At 46.9% G+C, this 18,529-nt stretch overlaps 2 protein-coding genes across 9 annotated transcripts in view; one reads left to right on the top strand and one right to left on the bottom strand.

Moving 5' to 3' along the window:
* HARBI1 (harbinger transposase derived 1) overlaps positions 1 to 10,137 on the bottom strand; it is a 55,420-nt gene extending 45,283 nt beyond the window's left edge. The window contains exon 1 of the mRNA XM_049891040.1: positions 10,072 to 10,137. The gene's annotated coding sequence lies outside the window, so the exon portion shown is untranslated. The remainder of the gene's footprint in view (positions 1 to 10,071) is intronic.
* The window catches only part of ATG13 (autophagy related 13), a 43,199-nt gene extending 27,219 nt beyond the window's left edge, over positions 1 to 15,980 (top strand). For 6 of the 8 annotated variants that reach the window (XM_049891031.1, XM_049891028.1, XM_049891032.1 and 3 more), the window contains 10 exons: positions 1,289 to 1,329; positions 2,069 to 2,165; positions 2,517 to 2,615; positions 3,461 to 3,554; positions 7,689 to 7,825; positions 10,085 to 10,199; positions 10,808 to 10,885; positions 11,100 to 11,216; positions 11,578 to 11,742; positions 13,637 to 15,980. In XM_049891031.1, the coding sequence (XP_049746988.1) occupies positions 1,289 to 1,329; positions 2,069 to 2,165; positions 2,517 to 2,615; positions 3,461 to 3,554; positions 7,689 to 7,825; positions 10,085 to 10,199; positions 10,808 to 10,885; positions 11,100 to 11,216; positions 11,578 to 11,742; positions 13,637 to 13,714 (1,021 nt within the window). In that variant the 3' untranslated portion in view covers positions 13,715 to 15,980. Of the gene's footprint in view, positions 1 to 1,288; positions 1,330 to 2,068; positions 2,166 to 2,516; positions 2,616 to 3,460; positions 3,555 to 6,343; positions 6,443 to 7,170; positions 7,282 to 7,688; positions 7,826 to 10,084; positions 10,200 to 10,807; positions 10,886 to 11,099; positions 11,217 to 11,577; positions 11,743 to 13,636 lie in introns of all 8 variants that reach the window. The other 2 variants (XM_049891035.1, XM_049891034.1) reach the window with 2 other exon arrangements.
* The last annotated feature ends 2,549 nt before the right edge of the window (positions 15,981 to 18,529 follow it).

The following is an 18,529-nucleotide window of genomic DNA, read 5'->3' on the forward strand; positions in this document are numbered from 1 at the left end:
GGTTCTTTTATAAGTAGCCATCCTACACTGCTAAAGTAATACAGTATTGCTCACTCTTTGTTTTTCAGTTAGGAGTGCTTTTGGATGCATATAACTGTGGCTTAAACCATAGAGAAGTAGATGGTCTTAGAGATAGATTTGCATTTTTTTCTTTTTATACTATTGTCAGCATGTTAACAGTATAACCTTAACACCACTGGAGAATAGCCTTGTCTGTTTTTTAAGCTGTATTACCATTCTATTTTTGTGATCTTGTCCCTGTAGAATTACTGATAAAACAACTTATTCTGAATTTGCTGTTCATTAAGACTGAATTAAAATTGTATTGTCTGCTATTTGTGAAGAAAATTTTAGCTTAGCACATAAATGATATAAACAGGTTAGCTAAGAAAAAGTTCAGCGTAATTAGGTTATTTTAATAAGCACTTCAACTATATTCAAATGAGTAGTGAGCTGATAGCCCTTTATTAAGGAATAACCAGGGGTATCTCTCTTTAGCAACACTTCATTAACATTACTTTATGGCAGGGGTCAGCAAACTATGACCAGCAAACCAACTGCTTGTTTTTGTAAATAATTTTTTTTTTAGAACACACTATGTCCATTCATTTACTTATTGTCTGTGGTTACTTTTGCAGTACAGCAGCAAAGTTGAGTAGTTGTGACAGACCATGTGGCCCACAAACCTGAAATATTTACTCTCTGGCCCTTTAAAAAAAAGTATGTCGACCCCTGCTTTATGGTGTCTGTCTCTTTCATGCGTCTATTTTAGATATTTATTATAAATCTTTTCTCCCATACCAGACTATAATCTGAGATCTAGGAGTGTCTGGTTTATCATTATCTCGTCCCTAACGTCTAACCATGACTTTGTACATTGTTGGAGCTTAGTATATATTGAATAAACCCACGTGTGTGTTAAGTTTTTAACAGTATTACTTGAAAAATATAGAAACAGACTTTAAGTATTTTGTAACTCAGACTTTTTGGTAATACAGACTGGCCTTGCCGGGAAGACTCATGGGAAGGTTCTGCTATGTTTATATTTTTGTATTTTCAGAATATTCTTATTTTCTTCATTTCTTAACCAATTCTCTTCTTGTCCATCTTCATGCCAGCAGCTTAATCGAAGTAGTTGGTAGCATTATTGTTCCCATCAGGAGAGGCTTTTGTGCAGATGAGGAAAGAAGGGGTTGTTTTGTTTGTTTGATTGTTTCCAGGTGGTTTGCCTATAGAGGCTATTAGAATAAAGATTTGGGTAATCCTTCTTTTTCTTCCTTCCCTGCAGAATATATTTTGGGGAAGTTCAGCTGAATGGCTTAGGAGAAGGTATGTATGAAAGTTGAAACACATTTGTGGTATTTAGAGCTCTCCTGACTTCTTGGTTGCTATCTCTAATAATATGTAGCTTGTAATCTTAATACGTATACTGCAAGTAAGGAAAAGATCAGAAAGCAGGTTTATAGTCTAAGGAGTTGCCAGAGATAACCAAATAATTTCCCCAAAAGTTCCAACAACTCAGTACTTTTTTCCTCTTTATATAATTGTCTAGTTTCCTAATTTTCTCCAACGAGCATGTTAAATATTTCTGATGAGCACCAACAATTTTGAAAAATTAGAAACAAAAGAAAACCTCTGGAAGGCCCTGACTTTTCCCTATACCTAGTCTGGGGTGGCAGCTTGGGTGGGTATGTCATTTCATAAATTGAGGTGTTTGTATGACAAATCCCTAGTGCCTTTTCTCTGTCTCATCGGGCATGTGACATATCCGGAGAGGATCGGGTAGGACTTGCTCAGACTTTAGGACTAATATCTGTTATACCTCTTTGAAGGTGGTTTCATCTAGAAATAGAATGCTGTTCCACCTATCAGTATTGGGTCAGTGTAGAATAAATTGAAAGAGAAAAAAAAAATACAGAGAGAGAGAGAAGACATTGAGGCTGCTGCACTCAAGGTGCTAAGTAGCACCAGAGATTGGACGCGAGGCTGAATGACCTGGGGAAAGGCAGACTGGGAGCAGTGCCAGTGTTCTTTGGAAAAAAAGTAAATAACTTATCTCTTCTCCTAGGCTTCCAGACAGTTCGTGTTGGAACAGTGGGTACCCCTGTGGGCACCATCACTCTTTCTTGTGCTTACAGAATTAACTTGGCATTCATGTCTACCAGGTGAGAAAGAACTTTGGAATCCAAAAGAACTCTGCCAAAGATGTTCAAGTCCTGTTCTTCCCCCACACCCCAACACCAAGACTAAGCTTACAATTCACCTTTGCTGGTGCTGAACGCAGCCCCTCAGAAGAATAAAAATCAAGAGAGAGAGCACAGTTACCAGACTGGAGAATCTGAGTGTCGCAGAACCAATTTGTCCTCAATGTAGAGTTGTTGGTTTATATTTGGGGGGGCGATAACTAAGGCTCTGGTAGTGGCTGCCAACAGATACAAAGTGAGGAGCCCTCTGAGGACTTTGGGAGGCTGGAAAGGCATTCTAACGAATATTGCAATCTGCTTATTGCATTGCAGGCAATTTGAGAGAACCCCGCCTATCATGGGGATTATCATTGATCACTTTGTGGACCGTCCCTATCCCAGCTCCTCGCCCATGCACCCGTGCAATTACAGGTGAGGAATGTGAAAGGTGCTCTCTCGAAAGCATCCATTTTTCAGGGGCAGATAAAGTATCTTTATCAGAATTCTTGGATGGACAGGGGGTACTAATGGAGACCCTACGCGGAGTGAAATGGAAGTGCTAGCATCCCTTCTTGCTGCTGCCTGTTAGGTGTGCCAAGACTTGGGGCGTACGGAAAGGCTCAGAAAATTCGTAGACATTTTGGATGTTGATGGTAGTGATTGGACTTTTCTCACTAGCAACTTACTTAGGGACTACAAAGAGTGGCAGTTATTTGTGGAATGTCCTTTGGCAAATTAAATGGTCTTCAGGTTGCCATCTGGTACAGTTTAATTATTCATCAGAATAAAACATCTCCAGGCCTAAACCTGAGAAAACACAATTGTCTGGAGGTTGGATGTAAGTTCGTGTGATGGACTTCTGAAGCTGGATAGGCTGAAGTTGTCTGTAGGCTCTAGATGTTTCTTTCACTGTCTATTTCTGACAATTCTTTGAAGACCTGGTCTGGCCCCCAACATTGGCCCAGAAAAATTTCTCTCAAACGATAGATGAGGTAAGATATTTGGCTTTAAAAAAAGCTTTGGTCAGACCTCTAGTTGCTGCTCTCCTGAAAATGTTTTGAAATGGTTTATCATGCCTCTCTTGCTGCTGTGAACTCTACAAGGAGATGTTTCATTTTGCTAATTTTGACTTTTCCATTTTGGCATGGATTCTCTTATACTTCATGCCTGAAACAACTCCTGTCATAGCTTCCCTCCTTATCTAACCTCCCTTTGCATCCCTTCTGAAGTTGATTGCTACCACCATAAAACTTTTTCTTTTCCCCCCCACACTGCAGAACCGCTGGTGAGGACACTGGAGTTACGTATCCATCTGTGGAAGACTCTCAGGAAGTGTGTACCACCTCTTTTTCCACCTCTCCTCCATCCCAGGTAGAAGAAACAGGTTCTGGGGCGACAGGAGTTATATGTGGTACATATATGGGGCCTATGAAATGGTGTCAGACTTTGGATACAGTACCTTTTGGTGGTGGCGGTGATTGTTTTGAGGGAGTTATTTTGAGGGGTGGCGAGAGCCTTCTTATCCACCTGGTAGTAAGTATTTCAGTGTTTCTAGTCTATAACCATTCTTAAGCCACAGGATTACATGTAACCTTTACTTTCTTGGTAACTTCTTAAAATTCCTAGAAAATCGGTCACAGATTTCCAGATGCAGTCTGAGGCCAGGGAGGTACTCTAACCCTACACTTATTAATGGAGGAGTTACTGCTCTTTTGAAGTGGTAAATTTGGTTTCTAATACTGGAAGAAGGAGCCCCAAAGCAACCAATAATTATTTAGCATAAAAATGCCAGTAAGAAACCAGTAGTACAGTTTTTCTTAATAATTACAGGTTTCTACCTATATGTACCCTATCCGGACCTTTTAGCCATTAACTTTTCCACTTGAGTCAATATTCAGTGTCAAACCCAATTTTAGTAAAACACAGGCTTCAAACCATGTTCTCCGCTTCCCAAGAAGAAGCATCTGTGTAGTCTTGTTGTATAATGCTGAGACAGCTTCTGCCAAGGAGTCGTTTTTGGCAGCTGACTGAATTTCAGAGGCACATTTCTTCCCTTCTACCCCCAAGTCATTCATCTTCTACCTCATTGCTTCCCAATTTCTGCTCCACCTGCCCACTATTTCCATTATTCCCCTTTGACTTTGACATTAGACAGTTTCTTCCAGACCTGACTCAGTTCCATGTTCCTGTAACCTAGCCCTAGATTATCCCTTTTCATCATCTTATTTTGGGGACCCAACAGATTAGTTAGCTCTCCAATAGGTGTTGTTTTCTGTGTTGTGGGTTTTTTTTTAATTAAGAGAAAAATAATTTTTTAGTTTTCTATTCTGTGTTGTTCAGGAGATACTGGATTAAAAATTATGGTTCTAATCCGTTTCAAAAGCAAGAATTAGGCACATGATTAATTCCGGGTGAATAACATTGCAGCATCTGCCTATCTCTGTTCTTTCTATTTTCCCAAATTGCTTAGGGTTCAAAGGTCCAAGTTCTAGAGTTGCCTAGACAGTTTGGATGGGGACACGGGATTGTTAGGCTCCTCCTCCCGTTAATGCATGCAGGCCTGTCAGTGTCTGTATTGCTCTGGGGCAGTATGCTTACTGGCAGAGAGCAACACCAGCAAAAAACAGGGAAAGCCCACTTTCTTACAGGTCACATTAACGGGAGTAGGTTCTTTTTTAGATCATCAAAATGTAGATATGTCAAATTTAAAAGTTCATTACGCAGTTTTATTTTCTTTTACAAATGATAGATTCATAAACAGTAACTTAAAAATTGTGACTTGGGAGGCGTGAGGCATGGGTATGCTGGGCTGTAACAAATCAGTTTGTCTCTCTCTCTGATACAATGATACAGTGGGAATTTGACCCCAAAGGTAAATTGGGAAATTGGGACGGTAGTTTCTATACCTGGTGTTTGCTAAAGGTCTGTTGGCCTGTGTAAGGACAGCATATCTTTTTCATGGTATCAGTTGCCGTTGTGTCTTGTCACAGTTTAAAATGAGATCATGCCAAGATCTTATCAACTCTGTGCACCCATGGGTGAGCCCTGGCAGTGCTCCCTCAATACCTCTGACCATGGCTGGTACTATTTTGTGTAGAAATACCCATTTTGAACCTTGATGTTCGAACAGAGAGAGAAAATTGTTTGCCTTTCACTTAACTAATAGCCAGAAATCCTTATTTCTGTTAATATTGAAATGGTTTCTTTCTTGGTTTAACCTAGGGACTTTCATAATTATTCAATTCAGCATCTTCGCTTTGAGCTTTTGCTAGAGTCCAGTAAATACATGTTAAGCTGATGTTGTTTGTTTTGCAAACAAAATAAGAGTTGTTGGGCCATTGTGTCTTTTGGACAGAGTTGTGTCAAGAAATAGTTGTGACTTCGAATCTGCCATTGTGACCTAAGGTCCTACCTCTAATTCTAAACATTAATTAGCTAATTGGTGAAATTTAAAAATGGAACGGCAAGAACTAAGATAATCACCATACCCATTATTAGGTTTAAAATCATAAAGAGTTTTGAAAGTGCCCCAGCTTTTACTCTGCCAAAGTTGCCCTCACCATGGGGCAGTATAGGAACACACCCACCCTGCATGCCCACCCACCTTCCCTGGGACGATGTAGGAAAGTGCAGCTATTTAAAGTTCCAGCCAAAAATGTCAGCTATTTAAACCTGTCCCCACAGGTTCTAGGTCCCCTGCAAAAGGGCTCCAGTCTAACCTGATAGCCTCAGTATCGTCATTCATCTGGACCACACCTTGCACCTGCTCTGAGGCCCTTTCTAATGACATCTGTTCTCTAACCGCTGCCCCCCACCTTTTTTTTTTTTTTTTTTGACTAAAGACAGCCTGATGCCTGGTTCAGGTTTCTCCGTTTTGCCAAGTCATGCCAGCTTGACTGAGCTTTGTTTTCCACCTGCTTGTCAGGGAGACAGGCACACAGTGGAGCACCCTGGGATAAATATTACTTGTGCAGACCTTCCAAGTTGTCCTTTCGGAAGACAGACATGCAGCTCTCTCCCTGATTCACCGAGTTAACCATTGTCCATTCAGCCTCTATTGCTACTGCTGCTTCCCAGTTTTTTCCACTTCTTTCTCAAGTTCCTTCTCTTTTCTTTTTTCTTCTCTTGTTTTTCCTGTCTCTGTGTGTATCTGTGCACAGTGTGTGTTTACTGTCACAAAGGCACATTTTCAGACCCCTACTCCTGTGGTGACGGACACCCTGAGGGTCCCCATGGCAGGACTGGCCTTTTCCCATCAAGTGAGTCTGTAATGGGAAGAAGGGGCTATAATCAGATGGCATATTTTTATTTAAAAATTGTAAATAAAATACAAGGTAGAGTTATTTAAATATTCCAAGTGCTCTATGGGATTATTTTGAGGCTTGTGATGGCTTTTAACACAGTAGCCCAGAATAGGGTTTCTCATTTGCCCCTCCTCCTTCCATTGATGTGAAAAATACATGGGGTTGTTATGTCTTACTTTCAAATAAACAGTCCAAGACTGGTATTTTTAAAATACAAATAGGAACCCTCCCATGCACAGGAGTGATAGAGGGTGTGATTAAAGAAGCTGGCCTTCTGTGTTAAAGGGACCTCAATGACAAAGGAAAAAATAGAATGACTCTGGAAAAACTGATTATGTTGGCTCCAAGTTCTGCCCAGGCTTGTGCTCCACAGATCTGCTGGGCTTGAAACTGAAACAGTTAGCTGAGCCTCTGGGAAACCTGCGAACCACGAACTCATGCAAGGCCCTTGGGAGGCTCCAGAGTGAGGAATCCCAACCCCAATACAAACAAGTCCGTGTTTTCTTATCTAAAAAGTTAGTGGCCTGGTCTGTCTTTAACCCTTCTATCAGGCCTTAGGTGCTGTGGGGATGTGGGCTGGGAGCCATTCCTTTCTCTCTGCTGATCACTAGTCACAGGCTAGGATTGCCTGTTTTCTTCTCCTCCTCCTCTCCTCTGCCCCTCTTTGTTTTTCTCTTGCTTAGCTCTCAAGCTCTCGCCTTTCCTATCAGCCTGCTGCCCTGGGCGTTGGATCAGCTGACCTGGCTTATCCAGTAGTGTTTGCTGCTGGCTTAAACGCTACACACCCTCACCAGGTATCTTTAAACATGGGGAGGACCATGGGGTTTCCAGTGCTGCCTTCCCTGCCCGGAGGCAGTTGAGGGCCTCTTAAGACAGCTCTGCTCTAAGCATTCGGAAGCAGAGCCCTTCGGTAACTTTGGAGGACTGAAATGACTCGCTGTGAGAAGGAGGGGCCTCTTAGGCTGCTGAAAGGAAAGCAGATGTTCTCAGGTGTTCTCTCTCTCCTTTCCCCTCTGTAGTCATTGCCAGATGTCTTCCATTAACTGGGTCCCAGAGAGGATAAAGATCCAGGGTTTCCGGTCCATTTGGTGGCAGCACTGGTGACAGAAAAGCTTAAGAGCAGATACCATCATGCTGGGACCTGAGGTTCTCCTGCCTAGCATTGCCATGATTCACTGTAGCTCTCCTTTTTTCACCAAAGCTAATGGTTCCCGGGAAGGAAGGCGGGGTACCGCTTGCTCCCAGCCAGCCTGCCCACGGTGCCCAGGCTGACCAGGAGAGATTGGCAACCTGCAGCCCTTCTGATGGGGCCCGCTGTGCTGCCACACCTTCCAGCAGGTGAGTTCCTGGCCATCTTGGCTCTGGCCCTGCTAGGCCAGCCAGGAGCCTGCCCTCTCTGATGCACATGTGCTTATTTGGTGTTGGTAAAAACTGACTAGCTTCCATCATTGTCTCTGGCTTAGCATTTGTGTTCAAAATGTAGAATCCTTCCAGTTCCCAAATGAGAATCTCATAATTAATTTCAGTTCTGGAGTCTGGTCAGGAGTCACCCTAGTCAGGGCAGTTGTATCCAACCTCAGGTATTATTAGCCAATCACGAGAGCCTAGGCATCCCCTGGTGTGTAAGAAAACTGGCCTAGGGCTTGGCTACTGACAGAAAACAGCAGGGGCTGGGTTCTTGTCACCCTCATCTAGTGAAGGGGTTTTCAGATGCTTTCCTCTTGCTCTTGGAGTCAGTCGTCTCTTTCCTGAGGACTGGAGCAAGAGGGTTACCATAACCCTAACGTCTGGGGCCACAGTGTATCTGTGGTTGTAGCTGGGATTGATTTTCTGCTATGTTAGATTCTCACGGAGATCCCTTGGAAATAGGTGTTTTTCCTCATTAAAAAATATCATTTTAAATCTTTGCCTTTTCTGATTACAGAAATAAAATTCAAAATTCGCAGACCTTGATTAGGTAAAAAGTAAAATTTGTCATAATCCCATCCTGCAGAAATCACCAGTGTTATTTCCTTTTTTAAAAGAAGAGAGGCTCTCAGAAGGGTTGAGTAATGGGCCTGTGATAGCTCACAGAGCTCACAGAATGGCAGGGTGAGGGCTCAAGCCCAGATCCTCTGACTCCAAGCCTGAGCTTTCTTTCCATTACACTCATCGTTCTCCCTTGGGAAGCTGAGTTGTCTTGACCTACCCTGCCCTCCTTTGAGCGGGAAGGCCCCAGAGATGAGATTGTAGTGCTCGACCTCGTCCTAAATGAACTTTCGGATAATAGAAATTCCTGAGCCTTATTTTGGTTCCCACAGTGGAATGGTGGTAGAAGGGGAATTTTGGGGGAAGAATTTTTTTTTTTCGGTACCATCCTTCCGGAAAAATAATTTCTTTCATTCCTGGCTTCTCAAGCTTCCATCCTCTCATTAATCCCTCAAAGGAAGGTCTGTTGGTCAGTTTACTCTCTTTTTCTGAGCCCCGACTCCTGGGGCATGTCCGAGGGTAGTTCAAGACAGAGGACCCTGTGTAGGGCATTCTTAAACACAGGCCGTAAGAGCTTGAGCCTTTCCTCAAACCTGGTCCTCCCTACTGAGTCCAGAGATCGCTTGGACTGGAGGTTCCTCCTCCCTACCTTGAGACCCTGCTTTTGGCCAGAGGACCTTTCCTGTCCCCTGCCACCTACAGAGCTATGACTGCTGCTCTGGCCAGTGTCAGTATGGGTTCCCATTTCTACTTCTTAGATCCCCCCTCTCCCCCAGTCATCTAAGACTCCCGTCTCAATCTGGAGGGCTAAAGACGGAGAGGGTGGGAGCAGCGAAACTGAATGTGTTCAAAGAGTTTTCACAATAAAGAGACAGGAAGGAAGGGAGGGGAAACATGGTACACCGCACCAAGAACCTCAGCCCAGGCAGTTTGTCAGGTATAGAGAGAGCCCTAACGGTCTGAGGAATCAAATTTGTAACTCTTGACTTTGTGAGGCCAGGCATACATTTAATATCGCACTGGAAACCATACACTATTATGGTATTTTTAGATAACAACAACAAAAATAAAGAAAAGTTAAATATTGGGTCTGGCCACATGATAGATTAACACTAAAATTATAGTTTACGAGAGCTGCTTGACTGGGTGTACGATTGCCATATGCATCATAGCTGGTGCTTGCCATTGGTATTTCAGATTAAATTTTACGTCAGCTTTATATACTTTTAACACTAAGTTCTATTCACGTTTGTGTAATTCTTAGTTGTTCCAGGAAACTCAGTCCTCTGCCGTCAACTTAAAAGGCAGGGTGATGGATGGCGGCAGCCACAGCATGTACTGACATTGCATGAGCGGGTGCGCCAGTGGGGGCCACCTCCTGCCCTAGGCTGCAGCTCCACAAGGCAGTGGATTTATGGGGAGGAGCCCTGGAGGCCCAGTGCTTAAGAGCTACGGCTACTGACCAAAAGGTCAGCAGTTCTAATCCACCAGCTGCTTCTTAGAAACTCAGTTCTACTCTGTCCTATAAAGTCGCTATAAGTCGGAATCGACTCAGCAGCAGCCGGTACAGGGTTTTAAAGTCTCTGCTGTGGTTTAATAGTGAGTCCCAACTTTACCTTTCGTCTCCAGCGAGGATACTGAAACCGTGTCAAACAGCAGTGAAGGACGGGCCTCCCCTCACGATGTCCTGGAGACCATCTTTGTCCGGAAAGTGGGCGCTTTTGTCAACAAACCAATCAACCAGGTGATTCTTCTGCCACTGTCACCTGTGAGAATATCTAAGCTTTCAGAGTGAGGCCTTGTATTTCAGGGCTCTTAACCTGGGGTCTATGGAACCACTGAAATGGCATGCAAAATTGTGTGTATTATATGTGTGAGTATGTAAATTTTTCTGTGGAGAGTGTTAATAGCCTGTGAGACCTCTTCAGAAAAAGTTAAGAACTCTTTTTCTGTGATCTTCTAAGCTTCCCATAGAGAGGGAGATAAGACACCATTTAATACAAGATCATTGTTCTGTAATTGTCATTCCCTTGCATTACTTGAACTATGAAATTCCTCCTCAGTGCTGCCAGTAAAGTACAGCTGTTACTGAATCCCTGTGGATCAAGCTTCAAAAGCTGAATTCCCAGGGTCCTGGCGAGCCCTAACCTCTGTTTATCCTGGTGAAGGGGAAGTGTGGGCCACAGAGGCAGAAGGAGCCTGGGGTCTCCAGCAAGACAGGAGCCTAAGGGGCAACATGATCAGCTGAGGTGTGCAAACTTGCCAGGCCTCCAGGCACTGGCAGCCTACAAAGGAAGCATGTAAACTGGGGGGAGGGTCAGGCCCTAATACTTCTCTCGTATGTCTCTCCAGGTGACCCTGACCAGTTTAGACATCCCCTTTGCCATGTTTGCCCCCAAGAATTTGGAGCTGGAGGATGCCGATCCCATGGTGAGCCCACCTTTGACTTAAGAGTTTCCCATGAGGTGGTACAGTAGTTGTCGTCCTTCTAGGCCAGTCACTAATCCTCCAGAGACCATAATCCCGTGCTTTTGGGATTTGTAGCCAGTGTTATATCCCTTACGAAACCCTCAGATTGTTAGCAGTAACTTGCATCCAATTCACAGACCAGTCCTAACTCTCCTTATCCTAAAACCTGAAACAGGTGAACCCTCCAGATTCCCCAGAGACTGGATCTCCTCTCCAAGGCAGCCTGCACTCCGAAGGGTCCAGCAGGGGCAGCAGTGGCAATACCCATGATGACTTTGTGATGATCGACTTTGTAAGTTGCCATCACCTTCCTTGACCCTTCCTGTCCTGGGGGAAATAAACCTAGATCATCTTCTATCAAAGTATGCTTTGAAACAAGGATTTCCTTCTGAGCTGGTGCAGACAGAGGTCATAGAAGGTAGTGGCCCAACTGTATAGTTTTACTTGGGGTACCTGCCCAGGACGCCCTGTTTCGGGGAGACATTTGGAGGCTCATGGGTACTAAGGCTTTTTATATCATGTCTTCGCTTGCAATTCATAATAAAATGCAGCTCCAAACAAGGGATTTCCCGGATACCCACTGAGATCTAGTTGTGCCTGAATAGGTGACCCTTTGTAGCTCATCTCTTCTGCATTTTCCCCTGTGGTCCAAGGTCGAGGCTCAACTGGATTTCTCTTGTTTTTTGAAGAAACCGGCGTTTTCTAAAGACGACATTCTTCCAATGGACTTGGGGACCTTCTATCGTGAATTTCAGAACCCTCCTCAGCTAAGCAGCCTCTCCATAGACATTGGCGCGCAGTCCATGGCTGAGGACTTGGTATGGAAAACCTGCCCCTGCCAGACCTCATGCTCTCACCTCCCATCCCCATTTGATGGTCATTCCTGCTCCACAGGCCTAGGAGTTTTTTCCTGTCACTCTCCACTCCTCCTCCCGGCCCCCCACACCCCTCCTATCTTCCCTGAAACGGGAAGGAGACACTTTTAGACCATTACTTCTTTTGATCACACTTGAGTTTGCATTGTTGCCTGGCAGTCATTATCTGGAATTTGCTTGTGTTCAGTTCCTGCCTTTCTCTGTACATCTGAGCATTACTTAGACATTCCTCTCGTTCTGCGCCTGGTGTCTTCCCCTTGCTGATGCCACAGAGCCAAGCTGCTCCAGCAGCTCCTTGCATTCAGCTGTTTAGCTTGCCAGGCAGATGCCAAGGGCACAGGGCAGAGGAGAAGGTAAGGTCGTAAGTACCAGAGCTCATTCCCTCAGCTAGTGATTCTCATGTTTGGCCAGAGGTCCTGACACAGACCGTAATTACCACAACCCTGCATAGGATATTTCCTACTTCCTGTCTGGAAGGCAGAAGAGAGCCCTGGGCAGCCACAAACCCCGGGGTGCCTTATGCCCCAAGACGCCAAGGTCCCTCTGCCTGAAGGGGCGTTGTCAGCTCCTCCACAGAAATGAGAGGCCCCAGGGGCAGCCACCTTGATTTGCCTGAAGCAGAAAAGCATGCTCATTGGTAATATTGATACACCAATGCTGTTATTGTCATTAACACTGATTGAGGCTTTCAAGGAGCCAAGCAGTTTGCTGAGTGTTTAACATGAACCCTCAACAACCCTAAGAGGTAGGTAGGTTTTCTTATTATCCTCAGTATATAGATGAGGAAACCTGCACAATTAATTATTTGCTGTGATTAAATAACTTGCCTGGGGTCATGCAGTCAGGCAGAACGAGGCTGTGGCCCCACAGAGCCTGGCTCCCGAATTGAGGCTTTTAACCACTAACTCCCCTGCCTCTCATTTGAAATGCACGTGGAAGGAAAGGGATATGAGTGCCCTCAAGTGACATCGCAGCCAGTGTGCTAGCCTGCTGCACCCGGCCTCTCCCCAGTACCCTGTGTTGTGCTTAACCCAGGAAATCTTCCTGTGATGGTTAGACTCTCGAGATGCAGTTTATCCTTGTTTATTCACCAGTGGAGACAGGCCACCTGGTCAGGGTCTATTTTTTATTAAGAGTTGATACACAAAGAAGTATTATTGAGATGCAGTTTATCCTTGTTTATTCACCAGTGGAGACAGGCCACCTGGTCAGGGTCTATTTTTTATTAAGAGTTGATACACAAAGAAGTATTATTGCCTGCTTCTGCTCAGTGGTTGTTTTCCTCTGCGTCTCTCGCTTGCTGTTCTCCCTCAACCTTCTCTAACCCACCCGCTCCTCAGCTTGTTCAAAGATGCAGAGTCCCAGGCCTCACCACAGACCTGCTGGATCAGAATCTCTTGGGAGCGGCTGGGGCTGCCTTGTTCATGCGCCCCAGGGGATGCTGGTACATATCAAAGTGTGTGAAATCTTTCACAAACATGTCTTCATCTGTGGAGCTCTAAACTCTCTGTCATACTCTAGTGTCAGTCTAATCTATGCCAAGGTAGCTTGTGTTTAATTTCTCTATGTCGTCCTGTCCTTTTCTGTCTCACTGAAGGGGTGCCCTCTTGGATTCCCTGGGGCTGTTCAGTCACCCCCAACAGCCCCCTCAGAACAATGGTGGTCATGACCCCAACAGTCCCGGGTCGGCCCAGCTGCCCTGCACCCTCTCCGCCCTCCCAGGCAGCAGTGCTGAGCTGCACTCAGCCTCACTCCCTTCCTCAGCTCTGGATGACAGGGCTGGCTGCCTCCCCAAGGCCTTACCTGGTAACAGCTCTTCTCTCCCCTCCCACTGCAGGACTCATTACCGGAGAAGTTGGCTGTACACGAGAAGAATGTCAGAGAATTTGATGCCTTTGTAGAAACCCTGCAGTAAAAGTTGGTGTCCTCGAGTATCAGCAGCATCCCCTTTTTTGTGGTCCCTGGGGACAGAGAGCTGCCTCATCAGCTGTTCCCATTCCTCATCCTGCTCCAAGCTGGTGGAAGGGAGGACCCCCGTGGAGGGCCCAGAAATCCTGCTCTTGTACCTCCTGGAGACTCCACGGCTGTAGTCAAGCCCAGTAATAGCATGTGAGAGGACTCACCCTCTGGCCTTGGAGATGGAAAAACCCTCTGTAACAAACGGGTCCTCAGCGGGGCCATCTGCTTACACTGTCCATCCCCAACTGCTTCACAAAGGGTGGCATCCTATCTGCCTGCAGCCGGCCTTCTGCCCTGGGTTGGCCCTGCAGCTGGCCACTCACCTGCCATTACTGTCAGCCACTTGACATTCCAGCTGGTGGCCCAGAGACTGGTGTGGAGACAGAAAGAAGAAGGAGACAGTGCTGGGAGGAGAGAAAGAAGGGGTCCTTTAGGCTCTCTTTGTTTCCTTTAGTTCCAGGCATTTTCTTCCTCTTTCTCTCCCCGTGTCTCCTCTCTGCCCCCTATGCCTGTACTTTTGGCAGTATGACAGGCCTGCCTGCCCAAGATGATGAGAACTCCAAAGCCAGCCAGCCCCACTGTTGAAGGTTGTGCCAGTCCATCTCTTATCACAGGCTCCGAGCAGCCCCCGTGGCTGCCTGTGTTCAGCTCTCAGCTACACGTGAAGTGAAAACAGAATCCTCCATCTCTAGAATTCTGTCACTGGGAGTCATGGCAAAGGTTCTTCTCTTTTCCTCTCCTCCCATAGCTGTTTCTTGGTTATAGACTACAGTACATATTTATTACTTTCAGAGAAGTCAGGTACTTTATAGAGAAAATATGTTTGAGGTTAGCTGTTTTCACTTGGGGAAGGGGGAGGGCCTCTTCCTGGAGCAGGGGCCTCCTCCTGTGGTGGTTCCTCAGAATCTGGATTGCTGCTCTGAGGGTCCTCCTTTCCATGACATAAGAGATGGGATCCAAGAATGGGGCTGGCTGAGGGCAAAGTAGCCTCCCACAGTTTCTGCATTCGAACTGACCACAGGCTTTACCTTGGACACCTCCACATTCCTGGTGAGAACCATGAGTCTTTACAGCATCTGCAGAGTTGACTGACTCCGTTCCGGCAGCCCGGGAAGTCTTGGGTGCTAAATGTGATGATTCCCTAGAGCTGGGCCACATGCAGTGCCCAGGGGCATTGGGTGTGCCTTGCAGTGGACTAGAGAAGGCCAGACATCCCTGCTGCTGGTGTACTTGCTCCTGATACTTGGAGCTGGGCTGTGAACCTCTTCCGCCTTCCACCTGGGCCTGGCCACCACTTCCCTTTAATCCCAGGGCCTGCACACTGCCCTGGGGTTCACTAGTTGGATTGGTTCCTTCTTGAGAAACCAAAGCTGGGCATATGATTGACTTAACCCTTCAGCTATTGTTACTTGATTAAGTCAAGTGCCTAGCTTAACCCACCTGTCATCTGTCCCTCTCCCAGCCTAACTAGTAGCCCTGGCCAAGGAGACTCGGCCTGCCCCATTCCTCCTGGCCCACCTGGGGTGTTCATTGGCAGCAGCTGTTCTTCAGTGGAGCAGGTGGCTCTCAACTGCTTGTTAATAAACCGCATGTGACATGTTCCCACCTACAAGGCTGACCTCAAGGCTGGACAGGGCTCTGCAGTCTCAGCTGAGGCTGACCCTGGCCTCTGCATGCACTCTGCTGCCACAAAGAAATGATCCCAGCAATGGTGTCCAATGGCCAGGGCACTTCTCTGTGGTGGCCACACACACAGTCTGTTAAACCAATCCACATTTACCCCCCACGCTCCAGGGCTGAAAAAGGTAGAGACCCTGGTAAGTTATTGATAGTCCCCCACCTCAGCTCTCTTTTCGAGGCCTTGCATGGAAAGGCCTGTTAGTCGCTGTCCCAGACAGTCCTCTTCGAGTCCTACTTGTTGGCCTGTGCAGGCAGCAGCCTTTCTCCAGGACCCACTAGTGAGAGGCTGGGGAGGCCGAACCCTGACTTGCAGCTGAGTCTGAGAGCAGCAAAGCAACTGTCGAGGCCAGCCCTTGCCCCTCAGCCAGGTACAATTAAAGGTATGAGCCCTAGACTGACTTCACCCTGGGACAGGGCTGGGACCAGACATCTGTCTACAGGTGACAGTGTCCCTTCTCTAGCCTACCTTGTTTGGAAATACTGAGCTGCAATTTAGAATGTATTCAAGAGATTTCCAATAAATTTTTTTCTGTACTTTAACAGCCTCCTGTCCTGTAAGTTGTCTGAACACCTAGGCACCCACCCTCCCATTGGGTGCAGGTCTGCTTCACTGCAGGCACCGAGGGAAGGGAAGGTGGGTCCATGTGAGCCTCGGAAGGGCTTTGGAGTCAGGCGGGGTGTTTCAAGTCTTGGGGCTGGTCAGGAAACCTCTTAGCACACCACCTTCCCCTCTGCTTCCTGGAGTTCCCATTTCTGGGGGCTTATATATGAATGATGTTCAATAAAATAATGTGTATAAAGTACATAACACAGTGCCTGGCCCTAGTAAAATCTCCATAAAATGTTAGCCATTAGCATCAGTGTATATTCTCCTCTATATAACACAACTCACCACACAGCCTGGAGAAGGTGACCTTTGGCTCAGAGGGAAAGACAACCAGCAGATCCAGGCTGGGTTTCCAGCAGAAGCCATGGCAGGGAATTTAGGGCTCCCTGGGCTGTCATCCAGTGTGAGGAGTCGAGGCTGAGCAAACCAGAGAGAAGAAGGGGAGGAGTTGAGTGAAGAAGTAGGAAGTCAAGGGCCTGTGCAAGCTTGCTTAGCTGCCCTGATCTGACACACAGCTCCAGCCAGGGCACGGGGCTCTCAAAAGAGTAAAAGTGAAAGAGCCCTGCAGGGACTATTTCCGCCTGGCCTCTTGGGGGCTTCTGCTGCCAGCGGCTCAGCCCTGGCAAAGCCAGCTCCAGCCTCCTGGGCTGGGCCCCACAGTTGAGGGAAGGAGCTAAAGGTGCAACCTGTGTCCTAGCTCAAAGGAGGTGCTAGAGGCAAAAGAGAACTGCCTGACCCAGAGCGGGGCAACCGTATCCTAGGTTGCCCCTCCACCCCCTTTAGGCTGAAGCCAGACCTCAGGACAAAAAAGGACAGGTTAGGAAATTCTAACTGCAGCCCAAACCTGGGGCTGAAAAGGTGGGCCCAGCCCTCTCCTGCCAGTAGGAGGGCCTGGGATCCCTTGCTTGTTAGTAAACTGTGTGTGAGACTGTTCCTACCTAGGAGGCTGGGAGGAGGAGTCTGGCTTAGATCTCAGACCTGACCATGCAAGCAGCCAACAGAGTTGCCCCAGCCCCTGGGTCAGAAACAGTGGGAAGACTGTCCCTGGTGTTCCCACCTTCATTTGAGAGCCCAAAACAGCAGAGTGCTCAGCTGTCTCACGTCCAACATGGTGTGCTACCCCTTTAAGGTGTCGCCCTACTCTCCCACCCGGGACTTGCAGTTCTCAGGTAGTGGTAAATCAGTGGCACTGGAGTTCCAGCAGGCCCCTGCCAGGAGCCCAGCCCCAGGGAACTGCTCTCCCTGCCTCCCCCTCCCATCTTGCTTGTTTCTTTGGGTCACTGTCTCTGTTCCAGTCACCCAGCTTAGAGCTGAGCAGGGCCAATGAGAGAGAAGAGGCCACCATTGCCTTCTGCCCTGAGCTACCTGGATGAAGGCCACAGTTGTGTAACGGGGCTGGTTTCCTGGAGCGCAGTGCCAGTGTTTATAACCACCATCTTAGCAACACTGCCTGATCCTGCAGTGCTGGCTCGGTCCCCCAGCCCAGACAAGCACCTAGGAGAAAAACCTACAGGCTCAGCTGAGGCCACCACAGCCTCCTGACTGCAATTAGCAGGCAAACAACAACAGCTGGAACTTGGCCTGTGGGCCAAGTTAAATGAATATTGTGAAATTGTGTCCTCCTGCCCTCCCAGTGACAGACAAACCTGCTCAAAAGAAGAAAGGAAAGCTGGGACTTTCATAGCCTCCATGCAACTACGTGGCAGGTGGAGACAGCCTGGCCTCTCAGGCTGAGGGGCAGGAGATGAAGGTTCCAATTCTGACTGAGCCTGGGGCAATCACTTCATCTGTGAAATGATGGTCATTCTGGTTACTGCTGAGCAAGCACTCTGCATCGTGTATTTATATACTTTATCTCTGATTCTCAGGAACTGGTTTCAGAAGAGGAAATGGTCTCAGAGGGAAGCCAATTATATCATTATTACCAGATGGAGCTGGTGATGGCACTAGGAGTCAAACCCTAGTCTAATGCCCAAACCCGTACCGTTGTCCACCACAGCACTGCTTCTCTCTCTCTTGCCTGACTTAGATGAATAAACCTTCCAGCTAGGGGAGGAAGGCACCATGGCTTAGGACACAGCACATGCAGCCAGTTGGAATGCTGCAAGTGCAAAACAATGGAACCTGACTGTTCACACTTGAAGCCTGGAAGATGTCAGAAAGCTGAGCTCATACCCACTCACAGGGGAACAAGAATGGGGGTGGGGTCCTCCTGAGGCCTCATCTGCTCTCTCCTCAACCACAATTGCCATCTGGCTCTGAACCTCCACTCCCCACTTAACTCCAGCCAGATGGGCAGTTTTCCATCTCCATTTTTATTGAAATACAAAAAGTGCAAACGGTGAAATACATGATTGGTGACTAGGAAGTCATTAAGTATGAATGTGAACACTCAGTCCACAGTACAAGCGCCCCCAGGTACAGACCAGTGGGGCAGGTGACAGGAGAAAGACCAAAGAGATCCAAAAGGCTCCCCATCAATAG

Source organism: Elephas maximus, chromosome 7, assembly GCF_024166365.1.
Source record: "Elephas maximus indicus isolate mEleMax1 chromosome 7, mEleMax1 primary haplotype, whole genome shotgun sequence".
NCBI lineage: Eukaryota > Metazoa > Chordata > Mammalia > Proboscidea > Elephantidae > Elephas > Elephas maximus.